Consider the following 20,623-nt stretch of genomic DNA (forward strand, 5'->3'; position numbering starts at 1 on the left):
TAACCCAAGACTAAGATATGTAGATGGTAGATTAGCAAGAGAAACTGAACAATCTTGACTTAAAGGTGAACTAAATTTCAAAACTTTCACAAATTCAGTCTTTGAGGACTGACTTTTGAGGAATGATGCCTGTGTCTTTTTATTGTAGCCATCACTATCACTGATGAAATCATTTTAGGTTCTGAGGCCAATAAGTATCATTAATAATGATCATCAGCCAGTGAATGTCAACCCAGTCATCTATTTGAGAGACTACAAAGATACATGACTCTGCCTTTAGTAAGTAAAACAGAATTTGAACACTCCAGGTTCTTGCCAGAAAGCAATACCTCCATCACTCTGTTGTCTAAGACTCATTCAATGTTTTTAACTGACAGATATTAAAACAGTGGTAGAGTGCAAACTCAAGTTTTCCACCTAAGGAAGTGGATAAAAAATTCACTAGCAAAGATGATTGGTGAGAAAAACTCTCAGGGGTCATTTAGTTCTCCTCCTCTAAGGATACATGTGGGCCCTAGAAGAAGAAAGCATTTACCTTTATGGCCTGGAGCAGAGATTGCTATGGGGGCAAATTCTTCCAGAAGGTCAGTAGTAGGGTTAGAAAGCAGAGAGCAATCAAGCAGGGAATCTTCCCCGGTGAGAGAATCTGAGTCCAGATTAACAGCATCCCAGGTCAGTGATGGCATTAAATGGCACATACAACAATGTCATGAGATTAGAAATTTCGCCTTTAAATTAATGCATTTACATGTTATACATACAAGCCATGGCAGGAAAAAGAAAACCAACAGGAACAGGTAAAGTCCTCTGGATTTCTGTCCATAGAAAGGGGTATTTCTGGATTCCTCTCAACATTAATATGTAAATATGTTATAGTTTTTGCTCAGAGGTTGCTGGTTAAGCAAGTCTGTGATTTGGATGCTAATATAACGTTAGCAACTCAGTCCTCAGCAATTGTCTTTGGGAAAAGAGAGTTGCAAATAAAGAGTTTCATTTCAACTTTCCATAAACATTTATGGAAGAAAGTAACTATAGGCCAAGGTATCCAAGATGTTGAGAAGGTTATCACTGGCATGTTGTTAGCAGAATGTGACATGATTAAATAGAATTCAACCCGATTCCCACCCAAAATATGATAGTCCTGCCTCTTACTAGTATGCTTTAAATTTGATTTAGCTTTCAGGCAAAGTTTTCTGGAAGAAATACTGTGATTCTATGGCAACCAAGTGAGGGCAAGGAAAATGAATTCATATCATCTTCTGTGTTATTTAATTTTTCCTTTTTTTCACCTGGAAGAATTTAGTCTCATACTACCTAGACTTCTAATTGTTTCTGTTCCAAGTTCAAAAATCAGATACTTATATTAAAGTAATTATGGACTCAATAAAAATGAAGGTTATCAAATCTGTATTTATGGGCAGTGAAGAAATTCTACTAAGACTTAACTTTGAATTTTGGGTGAAAGCAGTGCTGGATCCAGGGAAGATTTCAACTTTGCCTACAATTTAGCAGCAAATCACATATATATGATTAAAACACTGTCCTGGCAATAGGATGTCAACACACAGATGACAGGTCCATGGACACCTCTGTCGCTGCCGCTTAGGAAAGACTGCTCAGCAACCTGGAAGAGTTAAGGGCATCCTTACCACTCAGCAGAGTGCTTTAATTAAGGAGGTGAAAGAAACCTACCACCTGTGAAAAGAAATACTGTAACCAGAGAAAGAAGACCAGGGATCACTCTACAAAGAATGTGGCACCAAAATGTACTCTCTGCTCTTCAATGAAGAAACAAGTGCTCAGCATCTAGAAGCTGGAGTTGAAAGAACAATGCAGAGCTTCTACGCTAGGAGGAACTAAGCAATCTACAAAAATAAGCCCTCTATTGTCTGTCATGGGTGGAAAGGGGAGCTCCAAGGGCCCGCCCCACTGACTGGCCCCTGCAGCTGCAGGGACACCTGACTGACCTGTGCGGTTCGAGGTAACAGATTCCGTCTGTGATGGGAGGCGCTGGGGCACTGGGGGCTCCAGTCCTGGTATGAGACTCTCAACAGCAACATCAGCTTTTTCTTTTGTAACAGAGCAGTAAGAGAGGAGAGGAAAGGGTTAGAGAAAGAGGGTTGGAAGGTTCTTTAGAAAATTCTGTGAGGGCTTTCATTTACAGACCTATAAAATGCCAGTCTCAGGTGAGATGGAAAACATGATCAGTTACTTTATTTCTGCTGCCTTCAGCTTCTGGACTTCACTGATTGAGAATGGATGGGCAAGGTTAACCAATTGGCCAGTCTCAGTGACCCTCAGTTCTTATACAGAAATGCAGAACATGGCCACCCAGCAGCTCTCTTCCATGTCAGAAGAGAGAGCAGGGCTGAAAGGCATCTTCATCCCTTCTGGCAAATTCGCTTTTCTTAGTGAATTGACTTCAGGGCAAGTCATCCTCTGTGCCACACAAAGGCCACTAGTCCATATCAAATCCCACCCCGCAACATGGCTGGAAGGTGTTCTGCCCTGGGTGACACCCTTCACCTGGAAGCCTGCCCCTCTGGAGGGTCATAGCATCTCTGTGTTCTGGACTTGTGGCCCAAAGGCCTCATTATGTCTCTAAAGACTAGGCCTTCCTTGGGGTCTTGCACATTTTGCAGGTCTTGCCCACCTTGCTGTTGGCGCACAGGAGAATGCAAGAGGGTAAGCAGACCGAGCTCCTGCCTTGCATTTCACTCGTGGGCCTTAGCAATGGAGCAAAGTGTTGTTTCAGGTCTTGATACCTGGCATATACAAGGGATTTCTGGAGAGGAATCTGCTAAATTCCATAAAGTTCAGTAAAGCTAAGGTTCAAGCACAAAACTAATCTTTTCCACAAAACTTCTGTAACTACATGGGAATTTTTTGCCATTCTTCTTCATAAGGCCTTTATGCTAGAAATCTCAGGATATCAAGAAAGCCAAAATTAACAGTGTTGTACCCCGGGAAGGCAGAGAAACACTTCATTTGGGGTGATAACAAGTAAGACTAAATAACCCTGGTTTCTTGGTTAGCACCAGGCATGAGTCCCAAACCAGAGGCTTCATGGCATTTCCACTCTTCACAAGGGCTATTCACTAGGAACCTGTCAACCAGTAATTTATTTATCATTCTTGAAACAGACACACATATAAATATTACTGAAGAAACAGAGATGAATTTACCAGTTACAGCATCGGAAGAGCTACCAAAAGGATCTGTCATAGGCAAGAGGTCAGGGAGCAGAAGAGAAGTGTCAGGAGATTTGAGTCCCTCAATTAGTTTTTCTAGGTTGGGCAGAGAGGTAAAGAAAAAGCAAAAATACAATGAGATATCAAAGCAAGCTAATCGTTCATCATTTGATATGCAAACACATTTTAAGGGCCACCATTTTGTATAGATTCACTGTAAGAATGAACACTGTTAGTATCTTAACAAAGGGCTTTCAAAGTTCAATGTTTAAAAATTATTATTTCCCCAATTGAAATAGTCGTTTTGTGAGGCATCCAAGACGCTGTCCTAGGTTTGTTATTTAAGGTATAACTTACATATATAAAAATAACCAATTTTAAGTGTACAATTTGATGAGTTCTGACAAATACATACATTCATATAATCACCACTGAAATAATGACATACAACATTTCTATTACCCCACAAAATTTTCTTGTGCCCCTTTGAAGTCAACCCCTTTTCTCATCCCCAGCCAACCACTGATCTTCCATCTGTCACTATAGTTCTATCTTTTCTAGAAATTCTTATAAATGGAACCATACAGTATATATAGTCCTTTATGTCTGGCTTCCTTCATTTAACATAATACTTTAAAGATTTATCCATGCTGTGGCATGTATCAGTAGTTTATTCTATTATTGCTGAATAGTGTTCCATTGTACAGATATACTACATTTTGTTTATCCATTTACCAGGTGATGGACATTTGGTTGTTTCTAGGTTTTAGCTCTTAAAAATGAAACTACTATAATTATTTGCATACAAATCTTTGTGTATTCATTTACCTTCTTGGGCTTAGTTTTGAATCTCTTGCCCGTTTTTTCCAGATTTGTGTTTAGGAACAGTTTAAATTCACTAAGAGAATCAATTCAACCACACCTAAGTTAACTTCAGCAATCATTTATTGTATTCCAACTGTGTTCCTACAACATGCTGCGGTACTCTTATTAAACCTGCACATGGATTACTTTTGATGTCTTTTGACTAAGAAGTGAAAGGACATGAGGAGAAATGATGTTTGTTCCATCTCATAACTTAATGGGTGGCAACGTGCACACATTAAGATCCCTCCCAAAATGATTCTTTTAACCCTGATTCATCAACAGCCCTCTATTTACCTTTAATCTGTTAAAGGAAGAGCATTAATATGAAACAAAATGATGAACCATAGAAGCTTACAGGAAGGAGGGAGTGTGAGCTCGCACCTCTTTTTTACATATGAGAAAACCAAGACCTGAGTAATTCCTAAATTGCCCAGGTAAAGGCATGTCAACAAAGTTTTCTACACCACATGGATAAAACTGCCATTAAAATAAAACTAAAATTAAAATGTTTAAGAATAAGAAGCAACTTAAAGTTCACATACATCTATGCAACATTTTGATCTGTATTCTTCAACCTTTGGGAATTCAGACAGGCAAAGACTAATTTGATATTCATTGAGGGATAGGAACCAAATTTCAGGTAATCTATATTTTAGGTGATCTATAACTACATACATCAAACAAAAGAATATTTTACTATCTTGGAAAAACAATTTGCTTTGGTATAATTAATACACTACATAAAAAAGTTTTTACATAAGAAGCCAATTTACCATCTTCAGAGTTTATGGCATGTAAAACACCTTTTAATTAAATGATAATATGTTATGTTTCCCATTATGTATGATTTACATTGAATAAAGAAAGGAAGAAAAAAATGGAAGCTTCTCAGTAGCAGAAAAACATCCAGGGTACTAACCAAATATACAAGTATAGTCATTTTAAAATTTAATCTTCACCTTATAAGAAAAGTTGTTTAAAAGCTCTTTGATTATTTTTAGCATGCTGGCAAAAATAAGACACTTTTCCTAACATCCCTAATTTTTCATTATTCTGAAAACTAGTTTTGTTTTATTCCTTAAAAAAAAACCTACTTTTACTTTTAACACATATATTTGCACTCTTGTGATAGTCTGAAATTATTTTATGAACCCCAAAAAGAAAGATTATGTTTGTAAACTAATCTATTGCTCTGGGTGTGGTACCCTTTGATTGCATTAAATTCAGCTCAGGGACCTTTGACTAGATTACTTGGTAAGATCCCTTTAGGGCTTTTGATTGGACTTCATCAGGGAGGCATGAGCCAGCTGGATAGGTCTGAAGGAAACAGAGAGAGATGGTGGGCCACAAGTGAAGGAAGCTGCCATGTTTGATCCTGTCATATAAAGAAAGGACTAGAGGATCGCTTACGCACAAAGCCCCAAGAGGCTGGGCCCACGGAGCAGCTCAAGAGACGAGCCTGATATAAGCCTGATAGTGTACAGCTGAACTCAGAAAGAAAGCAGAAGAGCTGAGAATGATAAAGGAGGCCCAAAAAGAGACAAGCCCTGTGCCTGGTTGCACCTTGTGTAGCACTGGATAAAAAGTAAAGGCCTAGCTCTTCCATGCAGCAACCACTGAAGGGGCAGCAGTCATGGCTCTGCGCTACCCCATGGCTGTGGGCCTCAACAAGGGCCATAAAAGGACCAGGAATGCAAGCAAGCCAAGGCACAGTCACTGCCACAGGCGCCTCACCAAGCACACGGAGTTTGTGTGGGACATGATCGGAGAGGTGTGCAACTTCGCCCCGTATGAGTGGCGCACCATGGAGCTGCTCAAAGTCTCTAAGGACAGGCTGGCGCTCAAGTTCATCAAGAAAGGGGTGGGGACACACATCCATGCCAAGAGGAAGAGAGAGGAGCTGAGCAATGTCCTGGCTGCCATGAGGGAAGCGGCTGCCAAGAAAGACTGAGTTCCCCTTTCTTTGTGTAATAAAAACTTGGAGGAAAAAAAAAAAGTAAAGGCCCAAACTTACTTGCCCATCGGGTAACATGCTGTACATACTGCATTTCAACATTTTCATTCAACAATACACATCATAACACCTTCTAAAGTCACAGATAATATTCAATATCAATATCTTGCTGAATCATATAGATCAGGGGTTCTTAACAAGGAGTCCAGGAGCCTTGAATTGAAATTCAAAAAAAAACATTATTTTTTTAGGGACATGTTGGTACGGGTGTGATATATTTATTAAATAATACATAGTTTAGTGTGGGCTTAATAAGGGGTCCGTGGTTTTCACCTGACTGGCAAAGGGGTTTGTGGAACAAAAAAGGTTAAGAACCCCTGGTATAGATGAAATTTATTTAACCAATTTCTGATTGTTTGACATTTAGCTTATTTTTGCAATTATAACTGCAAATTCACAATGAACGTATCTGTAGAAAAATACTTAAGCATACCCACGTTTTCTTAGAATAATTTTTTTAGAAATAGAATACTGTCAAAGAAAAAATAAAGATTTAAAGGCTTTTGTTATATACTGCCAAACTATCCTCAAAAACGGTGCACTAATTGACATTCTCACCAGCAGGATTTGAGCATGTCCCTTTCTTCTACATTGTCCAAGCCTGAGGTGGTGGTGGTTGTTTTTCCCATCCTTACCAGTCTGATAGGCAAAAATCACAGCAACTCACTTTTATAATTGGTACTTCTTGGATTCATCATGATGAACTTAAAAAAATATTTACACAATCCCAGTAAAAATTCCAATATCCTTCTTTGTAGAATTGGAAAAGCAAATTATCAAAATATCTGGAAGGGTAAGGGCCCCTGGAAAGCCAAAAATATCTTTAAAAAAGAATGAAAAAAAAGTCACTTCCAGACTTTAAAGCATATTACCTAGCTACAGTGGTAAAAACAGCATGGTATAGGCATAAAGATAGGTAGACTGACCAATGGAATCAAATTAAGAATACAGACATAGACCCTCACACATTTATGGCCAAGTGACCTTTTTTTAAACCACTCAGCTGGGAACCCGCCCACCTATTCAACAAATGGTATTGGGAAAACTGGATATCCATATTTAAAAGAAAGAAAAAGGGTCCTAATCTCACACTTTATACAAAAATTAATTGAAAATGAATCAAGGACCTAAATATAAAAACTAGAACCATAAAACTCCTAGGAGAAAATGTAGGGAAACAACTTCAAAATCTTATGCTGGGTGGTGGTTTCTTGGACCTTACACCCAAAGCACCAGCATCAAAAGAAAAAATAGATAAATGGACTGCCTCAAAATTAAATACTTTTGTTTTTCAAAATACTTTGTCAAGAAAAAAAAAAGACATCCTACTCACTAGGAAAAAATCTTCAGAAACCATACATCTGATAAGGGATTGATTTCCATGTTATACAAAGAGATCAGGGGAAGTGGACTTGGCCCAATGGATAGGGTGTCCGCCTACCACATGGGAGGTCCGCGGTTCAAACCCCAGGCCTCCTTGACCCATGTGGAGCTGGCCCATGCGCAGTGCTGATGCGCGCAAGGAGTGCTGTGCCACGCAGGGGTGTCCCCCGTGTAGGGGAGCCCCACGCGCAAGGAGTGCGCCCCATAAGGAGAGCCACCCAGCGTGAAAGAAAGTGCAGCCTGACCAAGAATGGCACCACACACACGGAGAGCTGACACAGCAAGATGACGCAACAAAAAGAAACACAGATTCCCAATGTCGCTGATAAGTATAGAAGTGGTCACAGAGGAACACACAGGGAATGGACACAGAGAGCAGACGACTAGAGGGGGCGGGGGAAGGGGAGAGAAATAAATAAATCTTTTTTTAAAAAAGAGAGAGATCACACAACTTAATGACAAAATGACAAGCAACCCCTTTTAAAAAGTGGCAAAAGAACTGGACAGATATTTTTCTGAAGTAGAAATAAAATGGCCAGAAGACATAGGAAAAGATGTTCAACATCACTAGCTATTAGGGAAATGTAGATCAAAACTACAATGAAATATCATCTCATACCATAAAGACTGGCCATTATTAAGAGAACAGAAAACTTGAAGTGTTAGAGGGGATGTAGAGAAATAGGAATACTCCTTCACTGTTAATGGGGCTATAAAATGGTGCAATCTCTTTGGAAGACAATCTGGCAGTTCCTCAGGAAATTAAATATAGAACTGCCATATGATCTGGCAATCCTGCTAGATCATATTCAGAAGAACTGAAAGCAAGAATGTGAACAGATATTTGCACACCAATGTTCAGAGTGGCATTATTCACAATTGCCAAATGATGGAAATAACCAAAGTGTCCGTCAACTGATGAAAGGATAAGCAAGATGTGGTATAATCACATGATAGAATATTACTCAGCTGTAAGAAGAAATCAATTGGGGAAGCACATGACAATACCTTGGGGATATTATACTGAGTAAATGAGGTAAAAGAACCTTGAGGATATTATACTGAGTAAATGAGGCAGACACAAAGGGATGAGTATTGTAATGGTCTCACTGATACGAACTAAATATAATGAGCAGACTTACGGAGTTGGACTATGAAGCGTAGCTTGGTGGGAGATGGACATGAGATGAGAAGGAGGAGAAGCTGCTGGATGTATGTAGAATGTTTAATAAAATCAAATGTAAATATGTGGTAATGGTTAACTTGATGGTAACATAATGAATGTAACAAACACTGTTGATTAATGGATGTTTTGTGGCTGAAACAAGTAGTCTAGGCTAAAGATTAATGTTAGAGGATAGCTAGAGGATAATATTGGGAATGTACAACCATGATTTTGGAAGTAGATGAGGATTATGGTTAATAATATAAATACAGGAATGTTCTTCTACTATGGGGTGTTAAGAATGTGGTGATACTGGGGAAAGTAGAACCAATGTAATTAATTGACTATAGTTAACAATATAACATTATAACATGTTTGTAGCAAAGTTGATACTATATTAATTCTAAAGATTAAAAAAGAATTTTTTCTTTTTTTCATTAATAAGGAGACCTTGACTATATCACTTAATCTGTGTTCATCTGTGCATCTTTCTGAACACTAAAGGAACAATTGAGTTAGCAGTTGGAATTACGAGATATAAAAGTGCCTGAAAAAGAACTTTTTAGGAGTAATGTTTCCATAACTTGTTGAGCTGCCTTTTTTTGTCCTTTTATTTTTGTGAATTTGAAATAAAGTTAATTTTTAAAAATTAAAAAATATTTACTGGTAATTTCCATTTCTTCCTTTGTGAATTATCTGTTCGTTTTTTCCTGTTGGAGGTGTCTCCTTATCTCCTTTCCATCACTATACTCAGGTCTTTCTCAAGTCCCTGGGGTTCCCAGATAAAGAGTCAGGGGAAGAGACACATTGAAATCACCGGTAAAGGAATGGAAAGGGAAACCCCTCAAGAAAAATGGGACTAGAATTACTTAGGCTGGACAATGGAAACTGAGTATTTTTGAAGGGAAGGATTAGCAGTGTTTTGAAATTTAGAAGAAATGTGAGAAAAAGGGTTTTCTATTCTGAGCACTCTCTTTCTCCTCTTAAACATAACTCAAGGGTAGGGAGGAGGAGAGGGAAGGAGGCAGTTGATAGAGTTGGAGTTACTAATCCATTTCAGATTCTTCTCTTCTACCTCCCCACAAGATTTAGTCACTGGGAAGTGAATGTAATTTAAGTGCTTGAGTGCCTGCTTCTCATGTATAAGGTCCTAGATTCAATCCCCAGTACCTCCAAAAAAAAAAGAGAGAGACTTGGTTATGAAAATTATCATCCACAAGACAAAAAAGTGATAAATCCTTCATAAACCAGTCTAAGGTTAGAAAATCAGACTTACTTCCTGACCTAAGACGGGAATATACTAGAAGTTGTGACCTTTCTCTCTCAATATATCAAAAGAGAGGATACCTTTCTTTGGGCTAATAAACTTAAGGGCTTGGTCAAGGCCCATTCTAACCCTCACTCAAATATTACAGGATGCTTAGGAGGAATACAGGGACCTTGATAAAGGAGCAGTAAACTGAAAGGGCTACATAACTGAATATTAAGATAAATACAATATTCAAAGACATAGGGGCAATTTGCCACACTTAGTCCAAATTCTGAAAGGATGGAGCTGAGGAATCTGTTGGCTAGGCTACTGCTTTCATCACCCTTGGGGTCTGGCAGCTTTCTGACATTGTGAGCTGAGTCTTCCTTTAGTTACCCTCAAAGAGTGGCCAGGGGTGGGCAGAGGCATAGATGGGAGGATATGGAGCCTGTTGCCTGATGTCTAAGAGCTAGGGACAGAAATGGAGGGTAATGGGGCTACCAAAAGACTTCCATCCTCAGGTTTTACTTCATTCATTCATCCAATCTACAAAGAGTCACTGAGTGCTGACTCTGTGCCACACAGTGTTCTTGGCACTGAGGATTCAGTGATGAATGAGAAAGACAATGGGAAGCAGACATGGCTCAACTGATAGAGCGTCTGCCTACCATATAGGAGGTCCAGGGTTCAATACCTGGGGCTCCTGGCCCTTGTGGTGAGCTGACCCATGTGCATTGCTGCCGCACGCAAGGAGTGCCATGCCACGCAGCGATGCCCCCTGTGTAGGGGTGCCCCACGTGCAAGGATTGCGCCCCACAAGGAAAGCCACGCCATGTGAAAAACGCAGCCCACCCAGGAGTGGCACCACACACACGGAGAACTGGCACAGCAAGATGATGCAACAAAGAGACACAGATTCCCAGTGCCACCTGCCAAGAGTGCAAGTGAACACAGAAGAACACACAGTGAATGGACACAGAGAGCAGACAACAGGTGGGGTGAGGGGGAAGGGGAGAGAAATAAATAAATCTTAAAAAAAAAAAAAAGAAAGACAAGGACCAAGTAAAATCAGACAATGTCCAATAGTGAGAAGTGCTATGAAGACAAAATCCAGGGGGTATGATTGAGAGTACCTGTGGGACCATGTTAGGGCTCTTCAAGGTGGCAATTAAGCCAAGACCCAAACAATGAATGGTAAGAAGGAAGAGATGTGGAGGACAAGTTTCTTAGGCAAAGTGCCAGCAAGTGCTGAGGTCCTAAGATAGGAATGAGCTTAGCCTGTTGGAGGAGGGACAAGACTACAAGGAAGGGTGCTATGAGCTAAGGCTGGAGGGGAAGCCAAAAATTTGATCACTGATGGTCCTGTAGGTCACAGCAGGATGTCTAGATTTTTACTCTTAGTGATATGGGAATTCACTGGAGCGCATACGAGGGGCTTGTCTGATTCTATTTTCACAGTTGGGTCTGGTCTGATGGGTCAAAAAGCAAATAAGACATTCCTGTGGTTCTCTATTTTAATATTCCTTTTTTTTTTCAAAGATTCATTCATTTATTTCTCTTGGGCCCCTCCCCTGCACCAGTTGTCTGTTCTGTGTCTATTTGCTGCGCGTTCCTCTTTGTCTGCTTCTGTTGTCAGTGGCACGGGAATCTGCATCTCTCTTTGCTGCGTCATCTTGCTGCGTCAGCCCTCCGTGTGTGCAGCGCCACTCCTGGGCAGGCTGAACTTTCCTTCGCGCTTGGCGGCTCTCCTTCCGGGGTGAATTCCCTGCACATGGGGCTCCCCTACGTGGGGGACACTCCTACGTGGGGGACACCCCTGCGTGGCACGGCACTCCTTGTGCGCAACAGCACTGCGCATGGGCCAGCTCCACACAGGTCAAGGAGGCCCGGGGTTTGAACCGCAGACCTCCTATGTGGTAGGCAGAGGCCCTATCCACTGGGCCAAGTCCGCTTCCCATTAGTATTCCATTTTAATAGATGTTATATTGAAACCCAAGGGTAGTCATGGCTTAATTAAAGTATATGCCAGTAGCACTTTAGCAGGATTCCACCAAAGTGTGAGAAGAATGGTGGATCAGGAGGCAGGGAAAATGACAGCAAGGAAGGCAGGATGGCAGTCAGCTTGCTATGGTGTCCCCCAGATCATCTTCACAACCCTTATGGGGACCCTGGAGATGCTCTCCTGAGACACCTGGAGTGTGTGCCTGTCCCCTTGCCACTGCTCCAGAGAGCACCTGCAACACCTGCATAGGCCAGTACTTGCCTGTGGGCCTTCAGCCTGCTCCCTGTGCAAATGGGCTCTCTGCGCAACAAAAAGGTGAGAGCCTGGAGGGGTGTCAAAGGGAGAATGCCTCAATAATCCTGTCCCTTGTCTGATCCTATGATTGCCATGAGTGGGCAAAAAGAGGCCAATGGGCCTCAGCTTGTTTATGGCCCATTTTCCAGCTTTCTGCCCAAGACTGGCTTGTCTAGGTACTGCCGGGCATACCTGGAGGTGCAACAGTGAAAAGCTTTCTATTTTATCCCTTCTACCACGCTATACTGAAGTATCCCTAAAGCGATTCTAGATATTTCTGAGTTACATCCAAGTCCAGCAAGCTATGAAATTACACAGTACTGCCATTGGGAATTGGTTATCTTTTGTTTTTGAGTGGATGAATAGGATGCCACTTTAGAATTTATTAACTCTTGTATTCATAAGGTCATTTTCAGGTGTTTATGAAACCTGAATAATACAAGCATTAGAAGTTGTCTGTTTATAGTTATACGGTACTTTGCTTTCACACAGGGGGCTTATGTCTGCCCCTAAACTAGTGCTGCTACTGCCAGGCCCTATATCAGGAAAGGAGCCTGGTGGGGTCAGGCCAGGCATGCCAGAGGAGCAGCCCTGCAGAGGACAGCAAAGCTACTTGGTCAAGGCAGGTCTTTGCTTTCCCCTTAGAAGGGTCAATAAATTACCTAAAGAAAAGAAACTACCTTAGCACACTAGCTGCAGTGTTAATAAGTAGATAAGTAGAGGAAATGGATATCCCATAATCTCTTCCAACCTTGAGACAATCAGTCAAAAACCTTCAACATTTTAAGAGAGAGAGAAGAAAAACCAAGCAGATCAGATCAGTTTCAGGACAAGGATCAGCAGGGGTAAGAATGGGGGAAAAAGGCAAAAGTAGCAGAAGCAGAATGACCACCAGCTGCTTCTAAAGAGTTAGGTCCATCTATTTGCTTTTTCGAAGGCCTGAGAGAGATGAGACGGGGTGGCTTCTGTCCCGAGGAGAGTAGCAGGGAGGGAAATCTTTGACACTCATGAACTCCAAAGAGTGAACATCGAATTACTATTTCAAAAACATCCTCAATCCGAACGCACTAACCATTTCTTAGTTTTCCAACTGCTTACTTAAAATCAGGACATGGTAGAACAAAAGGATCTTCAAAGTCAAGCAGTCCAAGGCACCTCCCTGCTGAAGAGGCAGGTCCTGAAAGTCTTTACGTCTTGGTAGAGTCAGGATGGGGAAACCACGTCTGACTTGGACTTGTGGTTTTTAAAAAAATTATTAATTAATGTAGTTATTTATTTTAATTGTGATAAAATATGCATAATATAAAGATCATTTTAAGTGGATACTTCATTGACATTAAATGCTTTGACAATGCTGTGTAATTTTTATCACATTAACTATTTATAACATTTTCATCGTCCTAAACCAAAAATCATAGTAATTTAGCAATACCTCCCTAATCACCCCTCCCACTTAGTCTGCTTTCTGTCTCTACAAATTTGCTTATCCTAAGAATTTCATATGAGAGAAATCACACATTTGTCTTTTTGTTTCTGGCTTATTTCACTCAACATGGTGTCTTCAAGGCTCATCCATGTTGTAGCATGCACCAGCATTTCTTTTTACTGCTGTATAACATTCCATTGTATGACTATACCACATTTTGTTTATCTATCCATCTCTTGCTGCATACTTGGATTGCTTCCACCTTTTGGCAATTGTGAATAATTTCACTGTGAACATCGGCATACAAATATCTGTTCAAATCCCTGCTTTCAGTTCTTTGGGTATATTTACCTAGCAGTGGGATTGCTAGGTCATATGGTAATTCTATACTTAACTTTCTGAGTAACTGCCAAATTATTTTCCACAGTGGCTGCACCATTCTACATTGCCACCAGCAATGAATGAGTGCTCCTATTTCTCCCCCTCCTCTCCAACACTTGTATTTTCCATTTTTTAAAAATAGCAGCCATTCTAATGGGTGTGAAATGGTATATCTTTGTGGGTTTGATTTGCATTTCTCTGATAGTTAAGGATGTTGAGTATCTTTTCATGTGTTTTCTTCTTTGAAGAGATGTCTATTTAAATCTTTTGCCTTCCCTGCCCCTTTTTTTGAGGTATTGGGGGCTGGGGATTGAACTCTAGACCTCGTATGTAGGAACCGGGCGCTCAACCACTGAGCCACATCAGCTTCTCTGTGTTGGTTTTATTGTTTGTTTTGCTTGTTGTTTGTGTTTTGTTTTGTTTTTTTTCAGGAGGCACTGGAACCAAATCTGGTACCTACCATGTGGGAAGCGGGAGCTCAACTGCTTGAGCCACTTCCGCTCCCTTGCCCATTTTTAAATTGGGTTGTTTGTCTTTTTGTTGTTATGTTAAAGGATTTCTTCCTTCTTTTTTTCCCCCCTCTCAATCTCTCTGTTTCCCCTGCTGTACATAGCTGCTATTTCTGGCTATCTCTGCTGACTTGCATTTCCCAATAACTTTTATTATGGATTTTTATATTATAAAAATAAAAGCACATTATAGAAAAATAGGAACTAGGTGGGAAGGAAGTCACCCAAATCCCATCATCATGATATAATAACCATTAACAATTTGTTCTCTTTTCCAGATGCATATGGGACTTTTCCCCACACGTTGTAATCAAATTGGACTAACACTCTTTCCAATACACGGGCCCCTCCATTACTAGTAATACAATCAGGGAAGTCAAAGGAAACACTGGTATGTGGAATAAATTTGGTATAACATGAACTAATTTTATTATCTTTGCTAAGGGTTGGTGCCCTCGAAAACAAGTTTGCTCCGCATATCAAGACACAGTAGGAAAAATATACAACAGAACCTACAGTTAGCATGTGAAATTCAGACCCCCTTCACAAAGTGTTTAAAGTGGAACTCTCAAGAGGCCCTGAGACATAAGAGTCAGACTGCTTAGCCCCGATCAGTTCTATTTACCTACCTGGTGCATCAGGTACTTGAAGAGGAATGAAAGGATCAGACACGCTTAGAAGTGGCAGGCTAGAATCCACAGTCTGCCCACCCTTTCTTTTTTCAGCTGGAGTTGGTTAAAGGGGAAGGAAGAGTCAAAGGGAGGAAAAAGAGAAAGCAGAAAACATCACGTAAATCTAGATGAATTTACCATCTATTTACTAGCAGCTCAAATCATACAGTAAGTCTAAACTTAGAGGCAGAATAAAGGAGGATGAGTGGATATATTCTATGAGTATCTATACCTATGAGTATCTATACCTAGGAGGATATATGAGGAATATACCTATCATCTGACCCTTGAACATACCATGAAATACAACAAGACCAGGATATTACTACAAATTTGAAATTCCACTAGTTCTTTAGATAATGCTGTGCCCCACAGTAATCTCTAAGAATTCTCATAGCACTTACTGTCCATACCACATACTCTGGCATGTAAACACTGTCAAACTGGTAATCTAGCACATGTGCATAGGTACTGTAAGTACTACCTATACACCTATTACCTCCTTGAGGTCTTTAGGGACTAAGTCCTATTATATCATCATTGTATATAAAATAGTACCTGGCAGGCATACAGAAAGCTACAGAAATAGACTTCTTGCGTATTGTAAGATTAGATAAGTCCTAATATCTATCTGTATTCATTCAATATTTGGAAAACTTACAGATTTACAGAAATCTATACACCCTATGGAATATCACAGCCCAATGGCTTAGAATCTTCTAGTATGATTTTCTTATATTCCAGAAAAGAAAAGGAAGCCCAGAATATCAGAGATGGGCTAGAGCAGAGCTAGGATCGCAACCCAAGTCTCTTGGTTTCCAACTTATCAACCTTTAATTTTATTTAAATATTACATTTGTTCATTAATTAAAATCTCTTTCTGCTTTCTATAAAGTAGTTTTTGAAACAAATTATTTTTAAATAATTATAGAATCACAAAAGTTGCTGTACATAGAGTCCTATGAACTCTTCACCCATGTTCCCCAATGGTGATAAACCTTACATAATTAAGTACAGTATCACTGGCATTGGTACAATACTGTTGTTCAATTTTCACCAGTTTTCCCATGCATTCATTTGTGTGTATATGTACACAGTTCTATGCAAACTTATCAAACGTACAGATCAGTGTAACCACCACCACCACAATCAAGATACAGAATTGTTCCATCACCCTGAAGGAACTCCCTCATGCCACCCCGTCAGGGTCACATCTCCTCCGCTTTAAGCCTGTCCCCATCTCTTGGAAATCATGTTCTCTATCTCTATGATTTTGTCATTTCAGGAAAGTTATTAACATTTGTCTTAACTAAGGGTCTTTAAAAGTAGAAGGAAGAAAAGAAGGATGAAAACGACTGTTCTTAAGTATCTAGAAACAATGAAATATATTAAAAGAAAAAGAGCAAGTTATAACACTGAATATATAGTATAATTCAATTTTGAAAAAAAATACTTTTGTATAAATAAATACTGAGCAAAAATTCTGTGAAATGCCAGCAATGATTTCCTCTAGGAATGGGGCTTCTCTTCTTTGGGCTTTTATGCATTTTTCCAAATTTTCACTAATGGACAGGTATAATTTATTAACCTAAAGAACACAATGTCAAGTTTTAATTTTCTGCCTTTTCCTCCTCCATTGCATGAAAACAGTTCATAAATATCGTTTTAGCTTTTATCATAAAAGTGTTTAAAATAACCCTTGTACCATCCTCGCCAACCCACTACCAAACTTCCTGCTTATTTCTTCCCTTGGTCAGAGGTTTAAAATCAGAAAATGGTCTGAGCTTGATTAGAAAACATAGAATATGGTGTCATACTGCACTGCCTACAAATGAGAGCAAATCACTTTCTGGGTTTTAGGTATAATTTTCTTTCATTTGTAAAGAATGTGTCACTGAAAAAAAAATTAAAAACAAGCCATCAAGAAAGGGAAAATACTGTCGATAGAAAAATGCTGGATTAACTGAAGAAAATATGAAAGCACTTCAAAATATTTGTAAAGCTTAGAAATTCCTGAGCCATCCTGAGACTGTAGCCTCTGATCTGGAATGCCCACGTACAAATCTCTATTTTGTCCTCCTCCAGCTGTGACACTGAGCTGTTGTCATAATCACCTATGATAATGTATAAAAAAAGCACTTTCCCAGTGGTCTGACCATGTAGCACTTGTTCAATACATGATTGGTGTTAGTATTTTCATACCGTTATAATCTCAAACAGGTATTTTTTTTAATGGTTGGGCTTGTAAGCCCTTTAAAAAATATACTGCCATTTGTTGCTTTCAAAATAAGCATGAAAGAGGAAGGGAGAAAAAAAGGCAAAGGAAAAAAAAAGGCCAATTTTAAAAAACACTTCATATGGATAAAGGAACAAAGCATAATCACGTTTACTATATATATAAGAATCAGGCAAAAATTGGAGGTAGACAGGCCAGAATTAGAATGAAAAGATTCTGTAACATAAAAGAGGCAGACGGATAAAACTGGAATAGTGAAATAATGCAAAGAAACAAAAATATGCTTACTAAGCAGAATTAAAATCTTCATTGCCCACAAAGAGAGGACTCAACACTACTGAATATGAAATAAAAATTGAGATGCTCTCCCAAAATTCACAAGGAAAAGAAACAATGAGATTAAAATAGTCACAAAGATAAGATGATGTATAGGAGGCGAAGACAGAAGACTCAATAGGATAGTAATTTTTCCTGACAGAGAACAGAATAAATCAAAGCAATGAAATGACAAAGATGAAATAGAAAAAAAGGTTTCCTGAGCTAAAGAAAGATATGAATTTATAAATACAAATTATTCACTAGGTGTTGAGCAAAATGTATGAAAAGGGACTTATAACTAGCTATATCCTGGTGATAATTTTTAAATTCAAAGGTAGAAAGTTTTAAACACTTAAGGAGAGAGAAGGAAAAAAAAAAACTACCTACAAAAGAATATGAGACTTTTCCTCTGCCACATTATACAATATACAATGATAGAAAAGCTTATGTAGCATTTAAAGGGAATAAATTCTGACCTAAGAATGTTTTATCAAGCCAAGCTGTCGCTTGTCTGAACATAAAAAATACATCGCCAGAAATGCAGATATACATATATATTTAGTAGGTACCGGGGATTAAACCCAGGACATCATACTTGGGAAGCAGGAGCTCAGCCACTGAACTACACCTGCTTCTGAGATAATTTTAAAGTATATCAACCAGGAATATATCCTGAAACAAACTTGCCTAAAGAAGTACTCTAGGCTATAAAGAAAGAACAATTTTAAAAATCACAAATTGTAAAAATTGTGATAGAAAAGATTTGGTAGTGAGTATTGAAATAAATTAGTCAAAAATTAAATTTAAGTAATTATAGAGATGGGTATAAGATAAAATAATTCTTGAAAAATGAAATATAGAATATAATCAAGTTTATAACAAACTGAGTCTAAAAATTCTAGATTATGTTAAGAAAAGCCAGGAAGTAGATGGAAGAAAAAGCATACTGATTTCTTCATCTTATCCATCTCATCACAATGGAAAATGTTTCATGATTAAGGCTAGAAATTACAGAAATGTCAAAATTGTGATTTCTAAAAAAATACAGTTGCAAGAATTTGGATAAATGGCCAAGAGAATGGATCCATTTCAAGAAACCAAGGAAAACAAACAAAAATATCAAATGAGAAAATAAAAGCAACACTAAAGAAGCAAAATAAATATATAAATAATAAAGTCAAAACTAAAATATAGGACAGAAATAATAGATATGAAAATTAAGGTTGGGAAGCAGATGTGGCTCAGCTGATAAGCACGTCCGCCTACCATATGGGAGGGTCCAGGGTTCGATCCCCAGGACCTCCTGATCCGTGTGGTCAGCTGGTTCACACGCAGAGCTGATGCACGCAAGGAGTGCCCTGCCACACAGGGGCGCCCCCATGTGGGGGTGCCCCACATGCAAGGAGTGCGCCCTGCAAGAAGAGTTGCCCCGCTTGAAAAAAGCACAGCCCACCTAGGAGTGGCACTGCACACATGGAGAGGTGACGCAGCAAGATGACGTAACAAAAAAGAGACAGTTTCCTGGTGCCACCGAGGGTGCAAGCAGACACAGAAGAACACACAGTGAGTCGACACAGAGAGCAGACAATGGCAGGGGGAAGGGAAGAGATATAAATTAAATTTAATTTTACAAAAAAGAAAATTAAGATAAAGGTGTTAACTTCCCTGTTCAAAGACAGACTTTTAGGGTGAGTTAAAACTCAACTTACATGCTATTTAGAAGTAGCACATCCAAAACCAAAGTGGTATAAACAAATTAATATAAAATAATGGGCAAAAATCACAAACGAAAGTAATATTAACCATAGCAGAGTTCAAGGTAAAAAATATTAAAGAGAATAAAGAAAATAATTTATATGAATAAAGAGTATGTTCTAAATCTTTATGTCCTAAAAACCATAGAATTATAATATATAAATATTGACCCTACACAGGAAGAGAAATGAAATGGGATAACTAACCTAATAGATGGAGATCAACTTCAAGCACCATGAATTGATTCTTTTTTTTTTTAGGAGGTACCAGGGATTGAACCCAGGACCTCACACATGGGAAGTAGGCACTCAATCACCTGAACTACAAATCTACTCCCTAAATTGATTCTTAGAACATTTTTAATTGACCAAAATATTAATAAATTTAAAACTTATACAGACCAGACCACAAAGCTCTAAAATGAAAAATAATATGAAAAATAATAAATAAAACTACTTAACAGTAAAAGGCATAACTCCCCAATAACCTCAAGGCCTATTTCAAAACAATAACAATTAGGACATTATATGAAGACGTACAGAAAAGCTCAGTACGTCTAGTGTTTTCTTACTAGGAAAACACACACTATTAGAAAGGAGTCTCAATAAACAGAGTAATTGTCAACAGTTCGGGCAGGGTGGTGGCAACTGGAGGGAGAAGGAGAAAAGGGGATACTGGATATCTACATTGTGAAAAAGCCTCCCTAGGGATTATAATCAGCCTTTTCCTCACTCCCATGATGACTGAAAAATCACTGTCATACTGAGAGAAATACTTTTATACATAAAATACTTTTCATAAAAAAGGAATAAAAAATAATTTACTAAGTGTTCCTCTTGATATCAACAGTAACTGTAAGAAAAACAGGGGCATGTAATTAAAAAGATAAAAGCAGATGTTAAAGAATTAGAAGAGACAAAAACAGTACATTTTATAAATCCAAGAGCTGTCTCTGAAACAATAATAAAATAGCTAACCTCTAGCTGGTATTAATAAAAAATAGAGAAACACACTTACATCTAATTAAAGATTGACATATACCAAGAAACTACTATAAGATTTATATGTATGGTTCAATGTGAAAATTTTAAAGCTGTGGATGATTTTCTAGGAAAATAAAATTACTAAATTTACTTCAGTAAGTGGCAGAAAATCTGTGAGA

At 38.8% G+C, this 20,623-nt stretch overlaps 2 protein-coding genes across 25 annotated transcripts in view; one reads left to right on the plus strand and one right to left on the minus strand.

Annotated features, from left to right (window-relative positions):
• The window catches only part of AAK1 (AP2 associated kinase 1), a 177,367-nt gene that overhangs the window by 17,875 nt on the left and 138,869 nt on the right, over nucleotides 1–20,623 (minus strand). For 5 of the 24 annotated variants that reach the window (XM_012518216.3, XM_012518210.4, XM_012518227.3 and 2 more), the window contains exons 17-20: nucleotides 15,111–15,206; nucleotides 3,186–3,287; nucleotides 1,968–2,069; nucleotides 536–646 (exon numbers count right to left, since the gene is read on the minus strand). The exons of 3 other annotated variants lie outside the window; for them this stretch is intronic. In XM_012518216.3, coding sequence (XP_012373670.2) covers nucleotides 536–646; nucleotides 1,968–2,069; nucleotides 3,186–3,287; nucleotides 15,111–15,206 — 411 coding nt within the window. Of the gene's footprint in view, nucleotides 1–535; nucleotides 1,625–1,967; nucleotides 2,070–3,185; nucleotides 3,288–15,110; nucleotides 15,207–20,623 lie in introns of all 24 variants that reach the window. 16 more of the 24 variants (XM_058278708.2, XM_058278705.2, XM_058278707.2 and 13 more) reach the window with 5 other exon arrangements.
• LOC101424826 (large ribosomal subunit protein eL36-like) lies at nucleotides 5,680–6,072 on the plus strand. The gene has a single exon (XM_058278720.2). The coding sequence runs from the start codon at nucleotides 5,692–5,694 to the stop codon at nucleotides 6,007–6,009; it is 318 nt and encodes a 105-aa protein (XP_058134703.1). The 5' UTR covers nucleotides 5,680–5,691; the 3' UTR covers nucleotides 6,010–6,072.

This window comes from Dasypus novemcinctus, chromosome 17 (assembly GCF_030445035.2).
Source record: "Dasypus novemcinctus isolate mDasNov1 chromosome 17, mDasNov1.1.hap2, whole genome shotgun sequence".
NCBI lineage: Eukaryota > Metazoa > Chordata > Mammalia > Cingulata > Dasypodidae > Dasypus > Dasypus novemcinctus.

Excerpts from the sequence above, each read along its gene's own strand:
- LOC101424826 (XM_058278720.2), top strand. The coding sequence starts at position 5,692 with ATGGCTCTGCGCTACCCCATGGCTGTGGGCCTCAACAAGGGCCATAAA.